This window comes from Thamnophis elegans, chromosome 7 (genome assembly GCF_009769535.1).
Source record: "Thamnophis elegans isolate rThaEle1 chromosome 7, rThaEle1.pri, whole genome shotgun sequence".
NCBI lineage: Eukaryota > Metazoa > Chordata > Lepidosauria > Squamata > Colubridae > Thamnophis > Thamnophis elegans.
Genome location: NC_045547.1, coordinates 64,437,519 through 64,460,455, shown reverse-complemented (window position 1 = coordinate 64,460,455; position 22,937 = coordinate 64,437,519). Strand labels below are relative to the sequence as shown.

The following is a 22,937-nucleotide window of genomic DNA, read 5'->3' as shown; positions in this document are numbered from 1 at the left end:
TAGATTAAAATGCAACTTCCAGACAAAAGCTATAGGAATTTAGAAAAGGAAACAGTTTATTGACAAGAAGATGGAAAGAGAGGCACTGCAAAATTACAGGAAAAATTGTGTTAGCAAAGAGTTACCTTCAAAAGAGCTCAAGCATAACTCTATTCCTCCAGACTTCATGCTGTGGATCTCTGTACTGTAGTGCAAAATTCCCAATAAAACTTGTGTCCTGCACTTTTCTACAACTACAGGAGAAACAATGACAAACTAATACTATCAGGAAACAATAAATTTGACTGATTTGTAATTGTTGCTCACTCATGTTCTTGAAACTGCTACAGGTAAAACTACAAGTATATTTTACTGTATGTCTAATTTACAACACTGGCTCCTTTTCCTAATGGCACTAACTATAAATTAAAAAAGAAGAAAAACATCCTAATGCTTAAAAATAACAAAATTGCTTCTATGGATTTCTATTTGTCTTCACATACATTCATGCGTTAACTATACAATTTGAGAAAATAATCTCTTTTTTTAAAAAAAACAACCACAATTTTTGGCATCACACTGGGAACATGCAGAGAAGAAAAAATTTAAAAAGACAAACTTCAGTGCATCATTTTTCACAATGAAGCAGTACTTAATGTTCTGCAATTATTACATTCGTAGTACAAGACAATTCCCTTCCCAATGTATGTTTCTTCAGACGGTTTTGCTTGCATTGTTGTAGCTTTTCCAAGATCTTTGGATTGTAAAATCTATGCTTGTCATATAGGAAATTGAATTGCAGTGCTAGATGTTTTATAGTCTTCAGGGTAAAGCATAGCAAAAAGAGGAGTCTGGATTTATTGTTCAATTTCAAGGCTATCCATCTTCAAGTCAGGTGGTTTAAAGCTGATCACTTCTTCATATGTTAGTTCTTAAAAAAAAGAGCAAAGGTAAGAGAGAAAATGTGAAATATTTTAATATGAAATATTAGCAGTTAAAAAGTTATAGGACGTGAACAAAATCCACAAATGTGAAAAGATCTTATGAGAAATGCTTACGTCTTGCTATAGTACGAACATTTTGTTTGGCTTAATTTACTTATTATTACAGCCTCAGATTTATTATTTTCTATATAGATTCTTCTTATTACTATACTGTCATATAGGTTTATGAACACAGTGCGGCTTTCACATAAAATTACTTCAAGGAGTAGAAATACATGAAAACTGCAGGAAATATTTTGTAGGACTGCAACTTGGAAGTTAGGGAAAGGATGTTAGGTTGGTGTCTGGCCTCCTCTTCATGTAATTGTCCAACCAAGAATGTTTTGGTGATGATGCATATGGACCCCAAATATCATTTTTGAATAGCTAGAAAAACTTCCATTATTGAGAATTTCATTCTATATGAAATTCTGATCTGGAATTAATCTCTCCAAGCCAGGTTTGTCTGGACTGGAGGATATGTAATAATTAGTGAACCTTTTAAAATAAGATTTCTACCTTGCTTTTCAAAAGCATTATTTGATAGTCTGCTCATTATGAGGGGTGCTGCAAATGGGAGGCTGGGTTAATGTGGGCCACATCAGGGTTGTGTTTGACCTTGGAGGGCCAGAGTGGGCATGGTCAGGGCCAGGGGTGGGTTCCTGCCAGTTCTAATCTCTTCTATAGAAGAGGTTCCACAAATCTACAGTGCCGTTTAGAACCGGTTCCAGCTCCCTCCCCCCATCTGTCTGCACATCATCAAGATGAAGAGCGAGAGGAGGAATTCTGAGAGTTGAAGTCCACAAGCCTTAAAGCTGTTAAGTTTGAACACCCCTGGGGTTTTTTTCTAAAAGGTTAGGGGTGCAAGGGTCTTGTAACTTGACAGCTTTAAGACTTGCATGCTTCAAATGCCAGAGTTTCTGAGCCAACATTTTGGTTGCTAAGCAAAAGCGTTGTTAAGTGAGTTTCACCACATTTTACAAGTTGGCCATGCCCACCCAGTCACATGACTGCCAAGCCACTCCCACTTGGTCACATGGCTGCCAAGCCACTCCCACCCAGTCACATGACCAGCAAGCTACTCCCACAAAGCAGGCTACACCTACAGAAGAGGTTCTAAAAAAATTTGAAACCCACCACTGGTCAGGGCGGATGTGGCCAGCTCGATATCACTCATGTTGGGGGCGCTTGAGGTGGCCCGAATGCTCTGCTAGCAAAAACGGACTCCCGAGCTCTGTTTTTGGCTCGGATGGCCTCCTGCAACCCTCTGCCAGTGAAAATGGAGCTCAGGAGAGTTGCACGTGGCCCTCGTGAGCTCCGTTTTCACTAGCAGAGGCACTGCAGGCTGGTCCTTCGCTGTTTCCAGGGCAGCTCCGTGGGCCAGATCTAAGCACCCTGCGGGCTGGATCCAGCTCCCAGGACTTGAGTTTGACACCCCTGATGTAGGAAACTACCCATATGCCATCCATTCCTCTGCATGGGTTTCTTTTCCAGGGTATTAGTCACTAGTAAGGGTAACTCTGGGATAGTAACTCAATTACCATAGAAATCTTGATTTGGGATTGAATATACATATTGAAATTGCCTAGTCAAGGGTGACTTGGAGTGTCACACCTGCCATGACAACCACAAACCTGGTACAACTACACATGTCTAGAAAGACATATACTGGATCCCACCACTGGAAGTTCAAATATCAACAAAACCAAAGACCTTAAGGAGATTTCAGAGTTTCTTTGTCTAGGGCTTTAGTTCAAATAAACAAATGGAATCATTGAGGCTTTTAAAAAATAGTAATAACCCCTTACTTTAAAAAAAATCTGGTTTCTTAGAAGTTGACAAAGAAATAACCCTTAAAATTATTGAAAGATCCACGTGAGACTTTACGGACACTCAATTTTTTAGCATTTGGAATCCTGAAAGCATATGCATTTAATGATGCACTCAATAAATGTACTTAAGATTAATGAAAAAAATTAAACAGTCTAGTATCCATTTATTACCCATATCCACCAATTTTTAAAACAATTTTTCACATAGTTCTAGCATTTTCCGGCATTTTTAAAGGAAGGAAAACGTTACTGGAAAGTATTTCCTGAAGCTTGATACACACCAGAAGTTATGAAACAAAGTAATTTCCTTAATCTATTTATATGCTCTTGCAACAGTTTGGATGAAAACTCAGTGGGGAATTACTGTAGACATAGTGTGCACTAGTAGTTGCCAGTGCTACACCATGGCTAAATGGCACATGCTGGTATGAAGAAGGTCAGCAGGGGAACTCCTTTATGTATTTATTTTATGTATTTATTTCAACAGCAAATCAAGAGAATGTAGGTTAAAGCTAGTGCATTATATCTTGGCAGTGTGTATCCAATCAGAATAGCTCGGGGGGGGGACCTTCAAGATCTTCTAGTCCAACCTCTGCTCAAGCAGGAGACCCTATGCCATTTCAGATAGGTGGCTGTTCAGTCTTTTCTTAAAAACCTTCAGTGATGAAGCATCTACAACTTCTGGTGGCAAGCTATTCTATTGGTTAATTGTTCTCATTGTTAGGAAATTTCTCCTTAATTCCAGGTTGCTTCTCTCCTTGATTAGTTTCCATCCGCTGTTTCTTATTCTGCCCTCTGGTACTTTAAAAAATAAATAGACCCCATCTTGTTTGTGGCAACCTCACAGATACTGGAATACTGCTAGCCTTCTTTTCATTAGACTAGCCAAACCCAAATCCTGCAACTGTTCTTCATGTTTTTGTTTCCAGGCCTTTAATCATCTTACTTGCTCTTCTTTGCACTTTTCCCAAAGTCTCAACATCTTTTTTGTGATATGGTGACCAAAACCTGGATGCAGTATTCTAGTTGTGGCCTTACTAAGACATTATAAAGCAGTATTAATACTTCATTTGATTTGGATTCTATGCCTCTGTTCATACAAACAAAGATTATATTAGCTTTTTTTGGCTGCTGCCGCACACTTCTGGCTCATATTTAAGTGATTGTCCACTAGGATTCCAAGGTCCCTCTCATAGTTACTGTTTTTGAGCCAGGTTTCACCTAATCTATACTTGCACCTTTGGTTTTTCCTGCCTAAGTGTAAAACCTTGCTTTTCATTTTGTTGGATAGGGCCCATTGTTTAAGTCTGTCAAGATATTTTTGGATCCTGAGTTTGTCTTCTGGGGTATTGGCTATTCCTGCCAGCTTAGTGTCATCTGCAAATTTGATAAATTCCCCTGCTATTTCCTTATCTAAATCATTTATGAAAATATTGAAGAGTACTGGGCCTAAAATGGAACCTTGTGATACCCCACTGCTTACTTCCCTCCATATAGATATAGTACCATTAAGGACGACTCATTGAGTATGGTTTGTCAGCCAGTTACAAATCCATTTGATGGTGATGCTGTCTATCCCAAATTTTTCTAGCTTACCAAGATGTAGGTTGTGGTCTACTTTGTCAAATGCCTTGCTGAAGTCTAAGTATACTATGTCCACAGAATTTTGCTGGTCTGGTAATTTATTCAGTTTCTCAAATAATGAAATAGGATCGATTTGGCATGATTTTTATTTGTTTCTAAATGTTCGCAGCTCTGTTTATTATTTTTTCCATTATCTTGCCAGGTATTAATGTTAAGCTCATTGGTCTGTAGTTTCCTGGGTCTGTTTTTCCCCCTTTTTTGAAGATGGGAACCATGTCAGCTCTTTTCCAATCTTGATGTAATTCTCTGATGTTCCAAGATTTTTATAAGGAGATAACATCTGCCAGCTCCTTTAGAACTCTGGGGTGTAATCCATCAGGTCTGGGTGATTTATATTCATCAAGATCAGATAGATCCAAACATTTTCTTGCTTATTTTAATTTTTATTTCTAGTCTGTCTTTTACAGTTATGTTTTTGGTAGGTTGAGCTATAGTTTCTTTTTTGCGAAGACTGATGCAAAGTAGATGGGCTCCTGCAATGGGCTCTACATGGGGTTGCCCCTGAGGTGCATCCGGCGACTACAGCTAGTCCAAAATGCAGCCGCGCGAGTGATAGTGGGCGCACCGCGGTTCGCCCACGTTACACCTGTCCTCCGCGAGCTGCACTGGCTACCTGTTGGTCTCCGGGTGCGCTTCAGGATACTGATGACCATCTTTAAAGCACTCCATGGTAGTGGATCTGGGTATTTGAGAGACCGCCTTCTGCCGATTACCTCCCTAAATCGACCAATTAGATCGCACAGATTGGGCCTCCTCCGAATCCCATCTGCCAGTCAATGTCGACTGGCGACCACACGGAGGAGAGCCTTTTCTGTTGCTGCCCCGACCCTGTGGAACGAGCTCCCCATGGAGATCCGTACCCTCACCACTATCCAGACCTTCCGCGCAGCCCTCAAGATCTGGCTCTCCCAGCAGGCCTGGGGATAGGTTCCAATTACCCGCCCGAGTGTTTGATTGCTGAATGAAAGTTGTGTTTTATTATTTTTTCTTTGTGCACATATTGTTTGTTTCTGACCTTGCACCCCCCTCCCCTGTGGTTGTAAGCCGCCCTGAGTCCCCTCAGGGAAAAGGGCGGCATATAAATCCCAATAAACTAAACTAAACTAAACTAAACAAAGAATGAGCTAAGCAGTTCTGCTTTATCTCTGCTGCCTGTTACTTCCTTGCCATCTTCTCTCTTTAGTGGACCAACGGTTTCCTTGACTTTTTTGTTATTTATATGTTGAAAGAATTTTTTTTTAAAATTATCGTTGACTTCTGTTGCAAGTCTTAGTTCATTCGAAGACTTTGCTTTCCTGACTTCATCTTTGCAGTTTCAGGCTATCTGCTAATACTGTGCCTTAGTTATGTGTCACTTTTCCATTTTTTGTCCATTTTTTATCCACATGAATAGTAGATGACACCAAGACATACATAGAACTACCAGATAATAGGCTGTCATCAAGTTCTGTCTCAGTCACTTAGGAAGACACACAACCTCCTCTCTGCCCCGAGATACTGTCCCAACCTAGCCACGACCGACACCAGCTTTGCTAACATAAGGGCTGGAGGGGTGGGAATGGGATCCAGGAGGGGATGACTGAAAGGGGGACGGGCTGGCAGCACCCACCCATGGCTTTAAAGCTTGTGTGGGGGACTTTCACCACCCAGAGGAGGACCCCCCTCCCCTTTCTTCTACTCTCCCAACCACAGTCGGCCAGAGAGAGACAGAAAGGGGGGGTAGTTAGAGAGGAGGAGGGAGACATAGAGATACAGAGAGGGGAGGAGATAGAAGGGGAGAGAGACAGAGAGACACAGGGAGAGAGGGGGAAGACAGAGATGGACAGAGGTAAAGAGAAAGAGAGATATACAAGAGAGGGGGGGAGAGATTCAGAGAAAGGGAGCGAGGGACGGAGAAAGAGAGGGAGAGAGAGATGAAGAAAGAGAAGGTGGGGGGGGGGAGAGAGAGAGATAGGTTCTGGTTCTTTGCCCTAATGACTGGCTGGGTAGGCATGGCTGGGGTGGTGGTGGTCATGGGACTGGGCGGGACTGAGTGACGTTGAGGTGGCCATGCCCACTCAGGTTTTGTGGCTACCAGTGTTTTCTTTTCTGTGGGAAATGGGTCCAAATATCTCTTTGAGTGTTTAAGGTTGCAGACTCCTGTCCTAGCAGTATTTGCAACCCTGCACTGAAAATTTCTTTTAACCTCAAATATGTTAACATCCAAATTATATCTTAAAATTATATATATGAAAGACAGTCTGGTAAAGTTATAAAGTTCATTTGGTGATTTTTCAATCTAGGGGATTCTTATTATGGGGATAACCAGAAGGATGGAGAACTATGTACATTTTCCTGAGCTTCTGCACAAAAATCTAATTAAGCCATTCATAAAAAGTGTGTGATGGATATCTGACTGTAAAGTAAGAGCAAGAAAAGGGGATTATGGGACAATTTAATCTTTCGCTGATACTTGACTCTGCTACTTAGGCTGTATGACTCACTTTCGGTCAATTTATCTTTGTGATACTTACTCCCCCTCCCCCGAGTATAAGACGCAGCAAGGTTTTGAAGAGGTAAATTTTTAAAAAAGTATTTGCACTCTGTAAACCTCCCAAAAATGGCCCATTTTTCGCAAAAACGGGCCCGTTTTTTTTAAAAGGGCATGAATAGGCCTTAGGAGGCTTGTAGAGTGCTCCTGGGGGGGGGCAAAAATAAGCAAAAAGTGGCCCATTTTTTGCAAAAACGGGCCTGTTTTTTGTCAAAAAAAGGGCATGGATAGCCTTTAGGAAGCTTGTAGAGTGCTGCTGGGGGATTGGGGGGGAGGAAGCCGTTTTTCACTCATTTCTGCCCTCCCCAGCCCCTAGCAGCTCTCTGAAAGCTTTCTAAAAGCTATGCACAGCCATTTTGGTGAAGGGGGCAGAGTTTCAGGAGGCCAAGAATGCTGTATTCAATGTATAAGATGTACCCAGATTTTCAGCCTCTTTTCTGAGAGAAAAAGGTATGTCTTATACTCTGAAAAATATGGTAATAATGCTTAATATGTTTTAAGCCTTCATAAGATTCACGTCCCAAAGAAAATACTTTCTTACCTTTCCATTCATCTATAACTCTTTCTTTATTTTCTATTGATTCATCATACATCTCTGCCTCTGGTTCATCCTCAGGATCATGATACTGAGCAAAATAAGAATGTGCAAGTGCTTCCAAGGCCGTTATTCTTTTGTCACTGTCCAGGATGAGCATCTTCTCAAGCAGATCCACAGCTAGAGATCAAAGATTGAACTAATATAAAGCATCTGATCAATTTTAAATTAGCTAATAAGAAAGTCTAGGTATTTTCACTTCCACTGCCAAAGTCTCCAACCTTTAATCTCAGGCAGCAATGCTTGAGATACAAATTATGTGTAACAATTTATTTCCAGTATAAAAGAACATATGTGGTTTAGGGATGAACCGTGGATCCTTGGCGCTCTCTGCCTGCAGTTTGCTTGCTTTGCTTATTTGCCTGTAGATATTTCATATCTATGTAACCCAGTGTTATTTTGTGAAAGGACAACCCTTGAGTACCTGTTTTGTGATACATCCACAATATGCTCTAGAAATTCAAAAAGTACCTACATTTCAAAATATTTAGGAACCTTGACATATAGGATTCATTAACTATTTACATAATAATAACTTGCAGATTACTACCATATTTTTTACTCCTATGCCTTCCTATCTATCTATATATTATTTCTTTTTTCTCAAGATATCCCAGGCATCTTATTCCACATCACAGAATATTTATATTAAAAGTAATCAATATAATGAAAAAGAAATAATGCTTAGTTTATAAATGAAATGGTCTAAACGAGTAATTAATTTGGAGTATGTCTGTGCCCAATGCAATTTTTATAACCACTCTCAGTATTAAACGGAAGATATTTGGAAATTTGCAGTAATGATTCCTTTTCTATTCAAAGTGACTATTCCTCCAAGAATAGTAGTGAATATTAAATATTTACCTAATGGGTTTGCTCCACGAAATACTACTTTCAGATCCTGTTGAGGCATATATGGTAGTGATTCTATATATTTTCTGGCCTGCAAACGTGAAATTTCATAAACATGCATAAATTAAAAGTCTGAGATTAAATGGTTCACCCTTGAAAATATGACTTGTGACTGCACTCAATTACAATCAAATGTCCCCAAATATTTATAAAATGTACAAATTATAAAGTAGAATGAGAAACAGGAGATGAAAGTATTTTTCATCTTTTTTTAAATTTATTTTGCTGCTCAATGTAGATTTTAATTAGACAGAATAAAATTCCTGAGCTTTCTAATCTCCTTAATTATATGCACATCTATAAAAAAAGGGGCAAGGACAGATATGATTAGAGAAAAGATGCCATAATTTTCTACTCCAATAAGATCCACACGAGCTGCACATTGTAACTATCATAAGGACCCCCAGTATAAATGTCAAAGGAGACTTTGCAGGACTAAAAAGATCAAAATGCCATTCTTTCTATCGTGCAAAAAACTAGAGAGGAGATTTTTGGGGAAGCCACGTGTTAGGAAATGTTTGGCAGAATTCTGATGGAAAGAGATGTGATAATAAACAAAGTAGAAGAAGTTCAGCGTAGCCTTATATTAGGCAAGCAGTCTGCTCTTCAGCAGATATCTTCCAGCAAGTTAGAAGTCAAAGTAGGCCAACAAAAAGCCTCTTGTTTAATAAGCAAATAGATTAGATTTCTATGCAAGTGAAACAATGAATGTAAATAGTGAGATGCTTTGGTCTGCCAGGAGACGTTCTTTCCAACCTGAAAATCACCATATTTTGCTATAAATATGTGGTGAGATGTAGTCATCTCATGCTAAAAGGAGATGACCACAAGAAATATAGCAACTAACCTTTGCCAACAAGCATTTATCTTTAAATATGTTTCAAATTTATATATTTCAAGTAAACAGAGATACATATAATCAACAAAAACATTGCATTGGCATCCTTCAGTCTCAAAAGGCTGGAAAAAGGCCAAAGCTGGAGTGTCCTTTCCAGCGCCAGGCCTGAGTAGATAAATATGGAGGATAGATTGTTACCCAAGCAGCAGATTCTCCCTCTCCACGTTGCTGAAATAGTGCAATGGAATGGCAGAGCCAATACAATTGGTTTCAGCTGCATCACAGGTTACCAGAATGTGGTTGCACACAAAAACAAGATCCATATAATACGATGAACATTTAAAAAAAAAACAATAGAGACTTCCTGTAGAAATGACATCTTTCTAAAAAATGGCACTGCCCTCAGGGCGCTTCTCTAGAAATATTTGCTTCAGCAATTGGTTAATTATGTTAATTAGAAATAAAATGTTTTTATTGGTTGTTTGATACTCAGAAACCCACAATGTGGTTATGTTAAAAACACCAATTCCTTGGAGGTTGCGTTTTTGGAAGAGAAAAAAATAAGACCACTCATATTTGAAAATCAACTTGATAAAAATATGCAACTGAAAAGAACATTGTCAGGAAATGAGTGTCAGTCATGTAACAGATTAAATAAAAATAATAATTATGATGCTATTAATAAATCATACTTACAAGTTCTGATGATATTTTCTTGAGAAGTTCAGAACTAGGTGTACCAACTACTTCCATTATTCGTTTCAACTGGTCAATATCTGTAACAGTTTAAGAAAACTACGAGAAAGATAGTAAAGATAGTAAAGGAGTTATAGGCACATATAAATTGCCACACACGCACACATAGTTCTTTTGTTCTTCTATCTAAAATAGAAAGGATAATAAAAAGATGATGGACACTTCTATTAACAAATTGGCCAGGCTATGGAATCAGCATTATCTTGTATCACCAGTCTCCAAAACCCCTGTAGCCTAGAAATTGGGGTGGGAAGTGTGAAAATTACCAGGTCTTGTTATTTAAAAACTATTACATCCTATCACAAACTATTTTCCCAGTTCCTTCATTTGCTTCAAGGGCAGCTTCCTATAAGAGCCACCATTAGCAGCTGCCTTTCAGGTTTACCAAACAAATTATGAATCTCTCAGCAGCCTTGGCCTTCAACATCAACTCACAAACTACTGGCTGTTGTAAGCTGTGCTTGTTTGCTCGTCATTAGCTAAATGAGACCTACAAGAACAAAATTTAGTCAGCTTACTGCAGCTTAAGGACACATTATGTTCTGAGCCTTTATGGCTATTACCAGTTGTGAAAAACAGTCACTTTAGCGATTTGCTACGTGTTTGCTATAGCAGTTTTGCTTAATGTCTAATATTGCCTTAAAAGCTTTAAGTGCAAAGCAAGATCTGCGGTCTGTTACCATGTGCGTGTGTGCATGGGTTGGGTTGGGGAGTGGGGTGGGGTTGTAAGAAGAAGGATACAGTCATTTCCTGGAAAAAGAGCCTTCCCTTTCAGCAGCTCTGCCATGATGCATCCAACTGACCAAATATCAACTGCCAAGACATAAATACACAAATCAAGAGACAATGTACAATCCAAGACCCTCTCCCTCTCTCTCCTTCCCTCTGTATGTGTATGCACGTGTACAAACACACACACACACACACAGTATAGGGGTGTAAAACTCGATTTCATTGAGGGCCACATCAGGATTGTGTTTGACCTCGGGGGGCTGGGGTGGGCATGGCCAACTTGACATCACTCATGTCGAGGGGCACCTGTGGTGGCCCAAGTGCTCTTCCAGTGAAAACAAGCTTCATTTTTGGCCAGCACCCCTCTGCCAGCAAAAACAGCCCTCGGGGGGTCGTGTGCGCCTCCCAGGCTCTGTTTTCACTGGCAGAGGCACCGTGAGTCAGTCCTTCACTGTTTCCAGGGTGCAATTGACAATTTAATAAATTTGTATGCCGCCCAATCCCGTGGGACTCTGGGCGGCTTACAGCAAGATAAAAATAAGAATAAAAAATAACATGAGATATAATTTAAAAAACAACACACCATACATTCCATTTAAGTGGGGCTGGACCTTGTTCAACAGCCCCAGGCCTGCCGGAACAGCCAGGTTTTAGTGGCTTTTCAGAAGGCCGAGAGAGTGGGAAGGGTTCGGATCTCTACGGCTAGATCGTTCCACAGGGCGGTCCTGTGAGCCAAATCTAAGCAGTTTGACACCCCTGCCACTGTACATATCAATAAGAAAGACTATTTACTTTACCTGTCTGATTATAATGCATCCAGTTTAACATGATTTCTGGAGCTCTGTACCATCGGGTTGCCACATAGCCTGTCATTTCATCGTCAGTTTGCCGGGCTAAGCCAAAGTCTAAAATCTACAGAATAATGAATAAAGTTTCCTGTCATTTTAGTTATATTAAATGTTCCCACTGCTTTTTAGTCTGATTATCGTAACTTGTTAAAAACTACATCGACAAGACAACCAAACCAGGGGGCCAATTCGGTACAGTGGCTAGGTATTAGATTAGAAACCAAGAGACCATGAGTTCCAGTCTTCCCATAGGTATGAAGGCCAACTGGGTGACTCTCTTCCAGTCACTCTTCCTCAGCCCAACCCACAAATTCATAGGTTTGTTGTTGTTGGGGAAACTAGTTGCTGCTTTTGTACACTCCTCAACTTATACAAAACAAAGAGAGGATGTAATTATAATTGTCATCATCTCATGATTCAAATCCAGGGAAATTGGAAAAAAAAACAATAGTTGTTCTAACTAACAAAGCCCTTTTGCCTTTAAATTACATGACAGATTATATGGCAATTTTCTGCTCTACACAGTGCCTTGAGATTGAGCACAATAAATTGAGGGGTGGTTTAAAGAAAAATGACATGTAATTCTGTTGAACCATAATGCAATGGGTTATCTCAGCTTATTCCAATCATCTCCTCACTATCTCTTTCTTAAAGCCAGCAGAGACCCAAATATAAAACTAGCAGAAAGACCTGAATTTTGACAGTGCCACATGCTAAAGAGCGTACAGTGGAGGACAATATTGTTGAGATTGATTTCAGTGGAATGGTACTATTATCTTAAATATCTGGCTAAAACACCAGCATTTTAATCCACTGTACACTTCAAATCATAGAGAGGCTGGATTTTTAAGATAGTACCTTGATGCTAAAATCTAAATACTTGGCTGATTTATATCCTTGAAGAAAGACCTTTATGCCCACCAATACTAGGCTGCATAGCTTAGCACAGGGTTGAGGAGCCTGTGGCCCTTGGGCATTGTTCAACTCAGTAGATCTAATTCAACATGCCCACAAGCAGGGATGATAGAAGTGATAGGCCACCATTTCAGTCCTTATCTGAAGACATAATTGTTTATAAGTCAATTCAATGGATCTGCCTATTAATCACATAGGTCAATGATGGTGAACCTTTTATCCATCGAGTGCCCAAACTGCACAGGCATGCATGCCCAAACTGAAAAGTGTGTGAATGCGCACATGCGCAGCAGAGACCCAAAGACAAGCTGGCTGGTGGGAGGTGGATCATCCCAATACCAGCAGTGCGGCAAGAGATCTTTTTCTTTCGTGAGCTTGTTTCGTCATTTGCAGGGAAACAGAAGCTCACAAAAGAAATGCCACAGAGGTGACGGCGCGCATGCCAGCACAGAGGGCTCTGCGTGCCACCTCTGGCATGCGTGCCATAGGTTCACCATCACAGACATAGGTGAACTTACATATACAACAGGGGTTCCAATTTCTAGAAATGGGAAAGTAACATAACTAGGGCTTCCAGTCATCTGACCATGGGATGGGAGAATTATGTTCTACTACAAAAGAACATGTTGAGTTTGGGTGGAAGGGATAACTGCAATCTAAAGATATATGGACTTTATTCCAGACAATTCAATTAGGGATTAACAATATCTAATCATGCAAATATTGGCATGAAACTTTATACAGGATCAGCATGCTTTCAACTTCACCATATTCAAATATATACTTTACATTTATAAGACAGGACAATAATTTTTAAATGAATTAATACCCAAAGATAAAATAAGACTGTGATTATATATATATATTTTAGGAATATATCCTTTCTCTTGTAATCTATGACTGCTATAGAGCTCTGTAGCAATTATGAACAAATGACAGCTAACTAGGACCAGCCAGCATGATGCCTGGGGAATTCTGGGAATTGAAGTTCACTCATCCTAACGTTGACAAGGTTGAGAAACACTGAACTAAGATGATGATGATGATGATGATGTAGTAGTAGTAGTAGTAGTAGTAAACTGTTGTAATGATGCCAATTGTTTTCCCTCCTCTTTTTCACCAAAATCAGAATAACATTATTTTAAGCTATTTGGCTTTTTCTATATTCTCCTTCACTTAATTATCAGGATCATTTTCTCTTGGACAGGGAATTATTTTTTGAAAATGTAACTGGTAAGTAAGAGGGGAATTATTTTATGGCAACATTTTCTGGTGCACAGATTCCATTCTGGGTCAAATGGAACTTCTTGTTGTGCAGATTGTGTCTTTTGCCACATTTTCACATTCCATGAAACAGTATGCAAATGATGAATAATTTTAACTGCTCTGTATAATTGTATAATTACTTATATTCTTATCAATGCTCATATTTATCTTTGGAGAAAACATTATTGTGCATTACTATTAAATTGGTGTACAAACATTATTAAGTGACATGTCCTAAAACTGAATTTTGTATCTTGGTATAAACATTCAGAAAAAAAAAACAATAGTAATTTTGTCATCTGTTCAGGAGATTCCTATTTGTTGCTAATATATATCAGTTTAATCTTCCTTTCCAAATGTTAGGCTTTCATTCCAGCATATGGATCTATTCTTTCATTTATACTTGCAAGGCTTAGTGTGCAACTATGAGCAGTTACTTTAGATGCAATTACTGTCATGAATGAAGATCCAAAACTTCCACAGAAGCCTTTTTAATAATCAAGAAGATTCCTATCATTTTTAAATTAAATAATTCTATGAATATCACACATTCTGTAAATGTTATTTAGCTTAAGGAATAATGGACAATTATTTGCTTGCACATCTTGTTCCTTGCCCTCTCCATCTCTTTACCATAATTTAAAATTTTATTGTTACTGTATGTTTGTATAGTTTTACTGCTTTGAACAGTGTAAGCTTCCCAGAGTTGTCTTGTGATCAGATTGGCAGCAAATTTAGATAGATGAGATGGGGGGGAGGGGGAGGGGGAGAGAGAGGGAGGGAGGGAGAGGGGGGAATAATCAAAATAGCATGAATCCTACCCTTAATTCACAGTCTTCATTTACAGCTAAGTTACTGGGCTTCAGGTCCTGAATCAGAATGAAAAGACTATTAAAACAGGGTTAAATTTAAGACGATGAAACTAGTCAGTGCAGAAGTGTACGACGCATCCTAACAGTGATTGAAACTTACCCGGTGAATGATTCCAGCAGAATGAATGTACTGCAACATGAAGAGAAAACAAGTAAAGTCAAAATCAGAAATCAGATACAGTTGAATGAACATGATTATCAGAAACCATTTGCTTTGACTCATTTTTCTACAAAGTAAAGTTTTAGTGACGCTGCATTTATTTCCACATTACAAACCCACAGGGATGAATCATACAAGGACTTTGATTACATTTTAATGGCATTTTAGAGTGCAAACACCACCGCTCTTTGCAACCCAATCTAGGGGCCTTGAGAATAAATATTGCCAGTTAGAAAACTATCTCTTCTTGGAAAACAGTTATCGGAGAAAGAAAAAGAGAATACAGTTTAACACAAAAGATCCTAAATTCTTGGCTGACAGGCTTGTTTTAATTCCTACTCCAAAATGCATGGAACTTCAAAGTCTCAAAAACTCTGCTACATATAAACCTGCATATTCTGTCTCTTGTAAAAAAATATCTTTTTCTAGAAAGCAAGAATACCATAGCATCACCATGGGAATGGATATTATGTATGTGGATATTTGTGGGTATACATACAGAGGATATATATGGATTTCCCAGGCATTTCAGAAAAGCAAAATCATTTTGTTCTCAATTTGCTGGGGTCCTGCAAAAGCACCCTCTTTGTTCACATATTACAAATTGGTCTTCATGCTTATTGCAGGGGACTGGATTAGATTACATTTTGGGTCCTTTTCAAATACTCAGTTCTATGATTCTTAGTTTTGTTGGAAAGCCATAGCTAACCTCCAACTATCAGATTCAAAAAGATTTGATGTCTAAACATCAGAGTATTAATACTCTTTAATCAATACTGTGCAACAGAAATGCCATTGTACCATAATAATATAATGTATGAGGTATGTTTAACAACAATGTAATACAGAAAGGGAAAATCAATTGATTTCCAGGTCAAAACATGACTCAATACATAACCACATACAATAGTACCTTCTCCATCATGGTGCCTGCCATATGAAACAACTTTACATGATTCAAAATACAGAATTGTAATGCTGGTAAGAACACAGGGAAATCTCAATCTCAATCTCTCTGTCTCCATCATCTCTCTCTCCCTCCTTTCTTCCTTCTCTCCCGCCCTCTCCTTCTCTCCCTTCTATCTATAACTTATTTAGAAACTGTACAGAGTTGCTCTGTGAGGGAGACAGGAGATATGGATAGTCCTGTCTCCAGGAATGTAGTGAAGACTTGGCTTTTCTGAAGGCACTGGAGCCAGGATGTTGATGGAGCTGGCATAGTGGTTGATAGATGAATATGAGTTTTATTGTATTAAATTAGAATTAGAATAACATAGTTGGAAGGGACCTTGGGGGTCTTCTAGTCCAACCCCCTGCTTAAGCAGGAAACCCTACACCACTTCAGACAAATGGTTATCCAACATCATCTTAAAAACTTCCAGTGTTGGAGCATTCACAACTGGAAGCAAGCTGTCTCATTGATTAATTGTTCTGACTGTCAGGAAATTTCTCCTCAGTTCTAAGTTGCTTCTCTCCTTGATTAGTTTCCACCCATTGTTTCTTGTTCTACCCTCAGGTGCCTTGGAGAATAGTTTGACTCCCTCTTCTTTGTGGCAACCCCTTAGATATTGGAACACTGCTATTATGTCTCCCCTAGTCCTTATTTTCATTAAACGAGACATAATCAGTTCCTGCAACCGGTCTTCATATGTTTTCGCCTCCAGTTCCCTAATGGTCTTTTTATTTTTTATCATTGCATTTTTAGTCTGTTTGCTCCCCAGAATTCCTTCTGGTAGATGGACAGTTATGTAAGTTTGTTTAATTAATTAATTAATTAATTAATTGATAAAGTAGTGTTGAAATGGCAGGCTTCATATTCAATATCTTTCCAAATTGGAAATCATTAACCCTGAAATCTGCAAGCAGCATCCCGTGGAATAAAAAGCATACAATAATTGATCCAACAGTTCTTGCTCTAAAGAGGAGGATCTCAAGAAAATAAATGTAACTATTTATTCATTGAGTGTCAGCTTACACATGGGAGTTAAAATTTACCAACTGAAATATGTATTCTCAATTCCTTTAAAAAATTTTTTTAAAAACCCTCGATTTATGACAATTGAGCTCAAAATTTTTCATGCTAAGTAAGACAGTTTGTTAAGTGAATTTTGTCCCATTTTACAACATTTCTCCCCATAGTTGTTATCACTGAAGTTGTTAAATTAGAAATATTCTCCCACCAGAGGTGCAGTAGCTCCTATTCTACAGGCATCTTCAAAAATCAGTCAGCAAGTATTTGGTCTTCAGTTTGGTTTCTCTAAAAGACATCTAAAATGTGTAAGATAATTGCAGGATCCAATCTGGGTCGGTGACCGGTACCAGAGATTTTGACTTCCGAGGTTTCAGCTCATTTTAGAGTCCATCTTCAGGGAACTTCTCTCTAGCGGTCCCAGTGATCGAGCTAGATTGGATCCTGCAGCATTAACATGGGGCACATATATATGCCTTCATTCATAAGATTTCAATTGATGATTGTTACTATTTGTATATTAACTTCATTGTCTTGCTTTTGCTTTGAATGTATGGTGTGGTGGACTGCCCCAAATCCTACTGGATTGCAATGGATTACAAATACTTTAAAATAAATAATTAAATGAAATGTTCCTGTGGCTTTTACCTTTAGTCCTCGAAGTAACTGATATATAAGAAACTGTATATGGTCATCTGTCAATTTTTGACACTTCACTATATTATTCAAGTCAGCACCCATTAAATTGGTGACAAGATACCTGCAAATCAAAACCAAGATTATGAAGACATTTACAGTGCAATTTCTTGTCAGCTGCAAAGTAATTCTCAGTGAGTTCAGAGTCTTAATAAGGTTTTTTTAAATTACAGCCCTAATGGTTTTATAGATTTAATCATTTTTCAACCGTAATTGCTTTTAAAGTTGCTTTGAAAACTTTATTATAACTGTATATATTTCACTGGTACAATTTAAATTTCCAGGCTGTGAATCTTACAAGCATTGGATACAACTAGGGGCTGATTAATGGCCAAATCTGAAATCTTAATTGATAGAGGGAAATTAGGGGTAATTAAACACAACCGTGAAATCAGATTCAATGGTTCACTTCTGACGAAAAGAAGATTTTCCCTTGTGAAAAGGAAACTTCTGGCTGCAGTGCAGATTTTGGTGGAAGTTTAAGCCAATAGTATACAAGAGAAGGACAAAAGGAAAGGGATACTATAACCTCCCTCACCCTCTAAGAAACTGCTTCAGAGAGGTTATATCAAAGCAAAGGTTATCTAGAACTCCAATTCCTCTCTAACCTAGTATTCATAATAGTCATCAGATATAATGGGAATTAGATTCCAGAAATATGTATCTGGATAGCCATGAATTTCCCACTGCTCATACAGGGAAATATTGGAAAATAAATGTTAGGTCATCTAGGATAGGGGTCCTCAACACCTAGGCCACAGACCAGTCCTGGTCTGTGACCTGTTAGGAACAGCTGGAGGTGAGCAGCAGTCGAGCAAACAAAACCAAAACCACCATCCCTCCAATCTGAGGAAAAATTGTCCTCCATGAACCCAGCCCTGGTGCCAAAAAGATTGTGGGCCACTGATCTAGGAGAATAAAATGTCAAGATATTGTTGCTGTTGTTGTTAGTCATGAAGTCATGTGTAACCCATCGCGACCCCATGGACTACATTCCTCCAGGCCTTCCTGTCCTCTGCCATCCTCTGGAGTCCATTTAAGCTCACGCCTACTGCTTCAGTGGCTCCATCTAGCAACCTCATTATCTGTCATCCCATTCTTCTTCTGCCCTCAATCTTTCCCAGCATTAGGCTCTTCTCCAGTGAGTCCTTCCTTCTCATTAGGTGGCCAAAGTATTTGAGTTTTATCTTCAGGATCTGGCCTTCTAAAGAGCAGTCAGGGTCAAGATATTATTTATTTATTAATCCAGGTAAGGGACAACTAATCAATACTCTAGTTGTATAAAGTACCAGCCTATGAATTCTCAATGATCCTTTCAAGACATATCCCAGCTTTGGCTCAGAGAAGAAAATCATTATAAGATATATATTACTGGAAGTAATTTACTGCTTGCGTTAAGTATGCTCAACAATGGAGATTCTGCTCGGAGACTCTAATGAACATGATGTTTCCATGGAGCTTCTCAATTCATACTGAAGAGTCTTCCACAAATGGCAACTACATGGATCAAACGTCATCATTACACAAGTGTGTTAGGACCGATTGTCCTCAAGCTGCCATTTGGATGTTGTACCAGCTCAGCTACAGCACCTCTTCAAGTAAATATAATTTACAATTTGCAGTCTGTACTGGAGTCTACAGGTTTATGATACGAACATTTTCTCATTCATAGGAATTCTTGCCTTACCCGATTCAACATTGAAGGTTATTGGTAGAGTTCACAGGCACTCTTCAGGCAAGTCCCACATTTTAGTCAATTTCACAATTCCTGTACTATAAAATAAATTGCCTAGATTGTTTGTTTCTCGATTATGTAACAAACATGCAGCAAAGTCTTGCCTCAGACCACCCTAGCTTCTGGGTCAAACAAGCTGTTACTCTTTCTCCACTTCCACCTAACACAGTGGCTCTTCAATTTAATATACACCCATGGCTACCATTATGGGAAAATCTACTGTGTTTCCCCGAAAATACAACCTGTCCCGAAACTAACACCTTGCCACATTTTTCATGTGGGCAAAAATATAAGCCCACCTCCAAAAATAAACCCCCTGGACAACCCCCCCTCCGGCCAGGCAGAGTACCGCTCACCGACCTAGTGGTATCCCGAAGGTGCCAAGCCGCGGGAGCCGGGAGGGGGGAGAAAGGTGTTCACATTGCTTGCAGCCTTTGGGATACTGCTAGATTAGGGAGTGGCGTTCTGCCTGGCCAGAGGGGGGAGTTGCTGGGTGGCTGCTCCCTTGCGAGCAGGCTCCCGAAGAGCCGGGCACAGCCTCAAGGGCGAAGCAACTATGAGGTGACCACACTCACGAGCAACCGCCCGGCAAACCCCCTCTCCAGCCGGGCAGAGTGCCATTCACTGACCTAGGGGATATCCCTAAGGCGCCAAGCAACGTGCCACTCTGTCCGCCCACCAGCTTCCGCAGCTTGGCACATTAGGGATATCCCCTAGGTCAGTGCATGGAGCTCTGCCCAGCTGGAGACAGGGATTGCGCGAGCGCCTGTTCCGCCCCCAGCAAGCATGCTTCCCAGCCTCACCATGGTTGTGGGCCAGCTGCTGGACAAAGTGTCTTCCAGACAGAGAGTCTTCCAGCAGCCGGCCCACCATAGAGAGCACTCCTAGAGTGGCCGATGCTGGAAGACTCGTCAGCCGAGTTTTGGAGTTATGCTCGGAGCATGGTGGCGGCCATGCCCTGGGAGAGCTGCACAAGGGCATGGTGAGGCTGGAAGGCATGCTTGCTGGGGGCAGAACAGGCGCTCGCGCAACCCCCCTCTCCAGTCGGGTCAGTGAATGGCGCTCTGCCCGGTTAAAGAGAGGGTTTGCCGGGTGGGTGCTTGTGAGCATGGTTACCTCATGACTGCTTCACCCCTGAGACTGTACCCGGCTCTTCGGAAGCCCGCTCACAAGGGAGCAGGCACCCAGCAACCCCAAAACAATAAGCCCTCCCTGATAATAAGCCCAAGACCATATTTCGTGGGCCAAAAGAAAATAAGACCCTGTCGTATTTTCGGGGAAACACGGTAGCAGTAAAACTATGGTATCACACTCTTACTTGCTTCAGAGTGACAACTTGCTGATCAGAGCTTTTATTTCATACTAATGGCTTACACATTTTCAAAATGGCCAAAAGCATACTTTTTACTGAAAGCACTGATGGTACAAGGACATTTCTTGGTAGCAACAAGAAGAGGGATTGTTTTTGTTATTATTATTAACTTTATTCATTAAACATGAAAGTCAGCCAACTGAACATTAAAAAATGCATTACAAATACCATTGACTGGTGCTAATGGTTGATACGGGTTGCTGCCAGTGTCTTAGGTCTCAACCAAGTACCTTCTTAAAATGTATGATGTTCCGAGTAACAGAGTTTTTTGCAGTTCCTCTGGTGTTATTGCAGGAAGCTGCAATTTCTTGATGTGTTTTGTAAAATTCTTGGACATGGTACCAAGATGACAATGGGTATCACCGTTACATAATGACCAGTGGATTAATTTAGAAACTCAGTTGTGTCTAGCTTTGTAATCAGTTTGTGCAATTTTGCTGCATTCACATATTAAATGTGAAACAGTTTCGACTTTGTCGTTGCATAGTTGGCAGTTTGGATTGTCATTATTGTTGTTGTTGTTTCACAGTCTGGGACTGGTAAAACCTTAACAGTTCAAGTCTTAACCAAGGGTTTTTTGATTTTGTTATTATTATTTAACTCTAAAGGTAAAAAGTATCATTGCAAGACCTGCTGGAATAAAGTCAATTGCAGAGCCAGCTTCAAAATGCTTTACGGGGGTAGAGGAATGGAAACAATACTACACCAACATGCCTATAGGAACCTAATTTCCTTTTAGTTTACTACAGCATGTAAAATTTCTCAGAGGGATAACTAGGTTAGTTTTCTGGGGCAAAAACAAGAAATACCAAGTCCTGTAGCATGCCAAAAGCTAATCAACTTAACAAAGGTTATGTGATAATAAAGTGGTTAGTTATTAAGATGCTCTAAGTGAGTTGGCGCAGTGGTTAAATGCAGCACTGCAGGCTACTTCAGCTGACTGCAGTTCTGTAGTTCGGCTGTTCAAATCTTACTGGCTCAGGGTTGACTCAGCCTTCCATCCTTCCGAGGTGGGTAAAATGAGGACCAGGATTGTGGTTGGGGGCAATATGCTGACTCTGTAAACCGCTTAGAGAGGGCTGAAAGCCCTATGAAGCGGTATATAAGTCTAACTGCTATTGCTATTGCTAACTGCTATTAATCCATTTAACATTCCTTTAAAAATTGCTGCCCTTACAAAAGAAGATTAAACAAAAAGATCATTCATCTTACAACATCCTACTTCCAGTAGCAAGCCAAAACTCCTTTTAACTTTCTTCATATCAGAAAACTGTATACCAATAGGTGTACTTCATCATAATTAAATATTTTGAGATTCGACAGATGCAACAGAAAAAGTTAATTACATATTTCATTATATCACTGAAATTAATTCTACTTATAAACATTTGATTTTGGCTATCTAATGCCAATGCTACGCATCCCAATAACTTGCCAACTATCAATTCTAATTTAAACTTTACTTACACTTCGTTAAAATTTTCTATTGATGCTGCAGGTGTAAAAACATCTAGTAATCCTATAACCTGAAACAAAAAAAAAAGAATTTCTATTTTATCGAATGAAATGCATAAGATACTACAAGATTTTACACTCTGTATTTGCAGGTTGCTAGAAAAGACAATGGAGACTAGAAACAGTAGTTTGGCATACTTTAGTCAACAATATCAATTGTATATAACTGCTGAATTCTAATTGCTAAGAGTGCAATTCTACTTACAGGTTAATTAGGACTGATTTTCTTCTTCTTGTAGCTCAGATTCAGATTGCTCCCAACTCAGAAACAGGTTTTAAGAGGTATCTGCCTGTTCATTACTATGTCTACCCACCTCCTATCATGCTTTAAATAAGTCACCATCTTTCATTTACCTTTTTTTTTAAAAAAAAAAAGCATTTAACAATAGAGTAAAACATGAAAATATCGATTTATAGAGCAGGATGAAGATACAGGTTTTAAGAGGTATCTGCCTGTTCATTACTATGTCTACCCACCTCCTATCATGCTTTAAATAAGTCACCATCTTTCATTTACCTTTTTTTTTTAAAAAAAAAGCATTTAACAATAGAGTAAAACATGAAAATATCGATTTATAGAGCAGGATGAAGATACAGGTTTTAAGAGGTATCTGCCTGTTCATTACTATGTCTACCCACCTCCTATCATGCTTTAAATAAGTCACCATCTTTCATTTACCTTTTTTTAAAAAAAAAAAAAGCATTTAACAATAGAGTAAAACATGAAAATATCGATTTATAGAGCAGGATGAAGATACTGATATTGTCACTGGTTTCTACACAACCAG

At 39.4% G+C, this 22,937-nt stretch overlaps 1 protein-coding gene across 2 annotated transcripts in view; it reads right to left on the bottom strand.

Annotated features, from left to right (window-relative positions):
* Positions 1-30: 30 nt before the first annotated feature.
* MAPK11 (mitogen-activated protein kinase 11) overlaps positions 31-22,937 on the bottom strand; it is a 44,543-nt gene continuing 21,636 nt past the window's right edge. For both annotated transcript variants that reach the window (XM_032221417.1, XM_032221418.1), the window contains exons 3-12: positions 22,102-22,160; positions 17,480-17,591; positions 14,803-14,832; positions 14,652-14,699; positions 11,599-11,713; positions 10,811-10,882; positions 10,010-10,089; positions 8,428-8,506; positions 7,510-7,683; positions 31-910 (exon numbers count right to left, since the gene is read on the bottom strand). In XM_032221417.1, the coding sequence (XP_032077308.1) occupies positions 837-910; positions 7,510-7,683; positions 8,428-8,506; positions 10,010-10,089; positions 10,811-10,882; positions 11,599-11,713; positions 14,652-14,699; positions 14,803-14,832; positions 17,480-17,591; positions 22,102-22,160 (843 nt within the window). In that variant the 3' untranslated portion in view covers positions 31-836. The remainder of the gene's footprint in view (positions 911-7,509; positions 7,684-8,427; positions 8,507-10,009; positions 10,090-10,810; positions 10,883-11,598; positions 11,714-14,651; positions 14,700-14,802; positions 14,833-17,479; positions 17,592-22,101; positions 22,161-22,937) is intronic.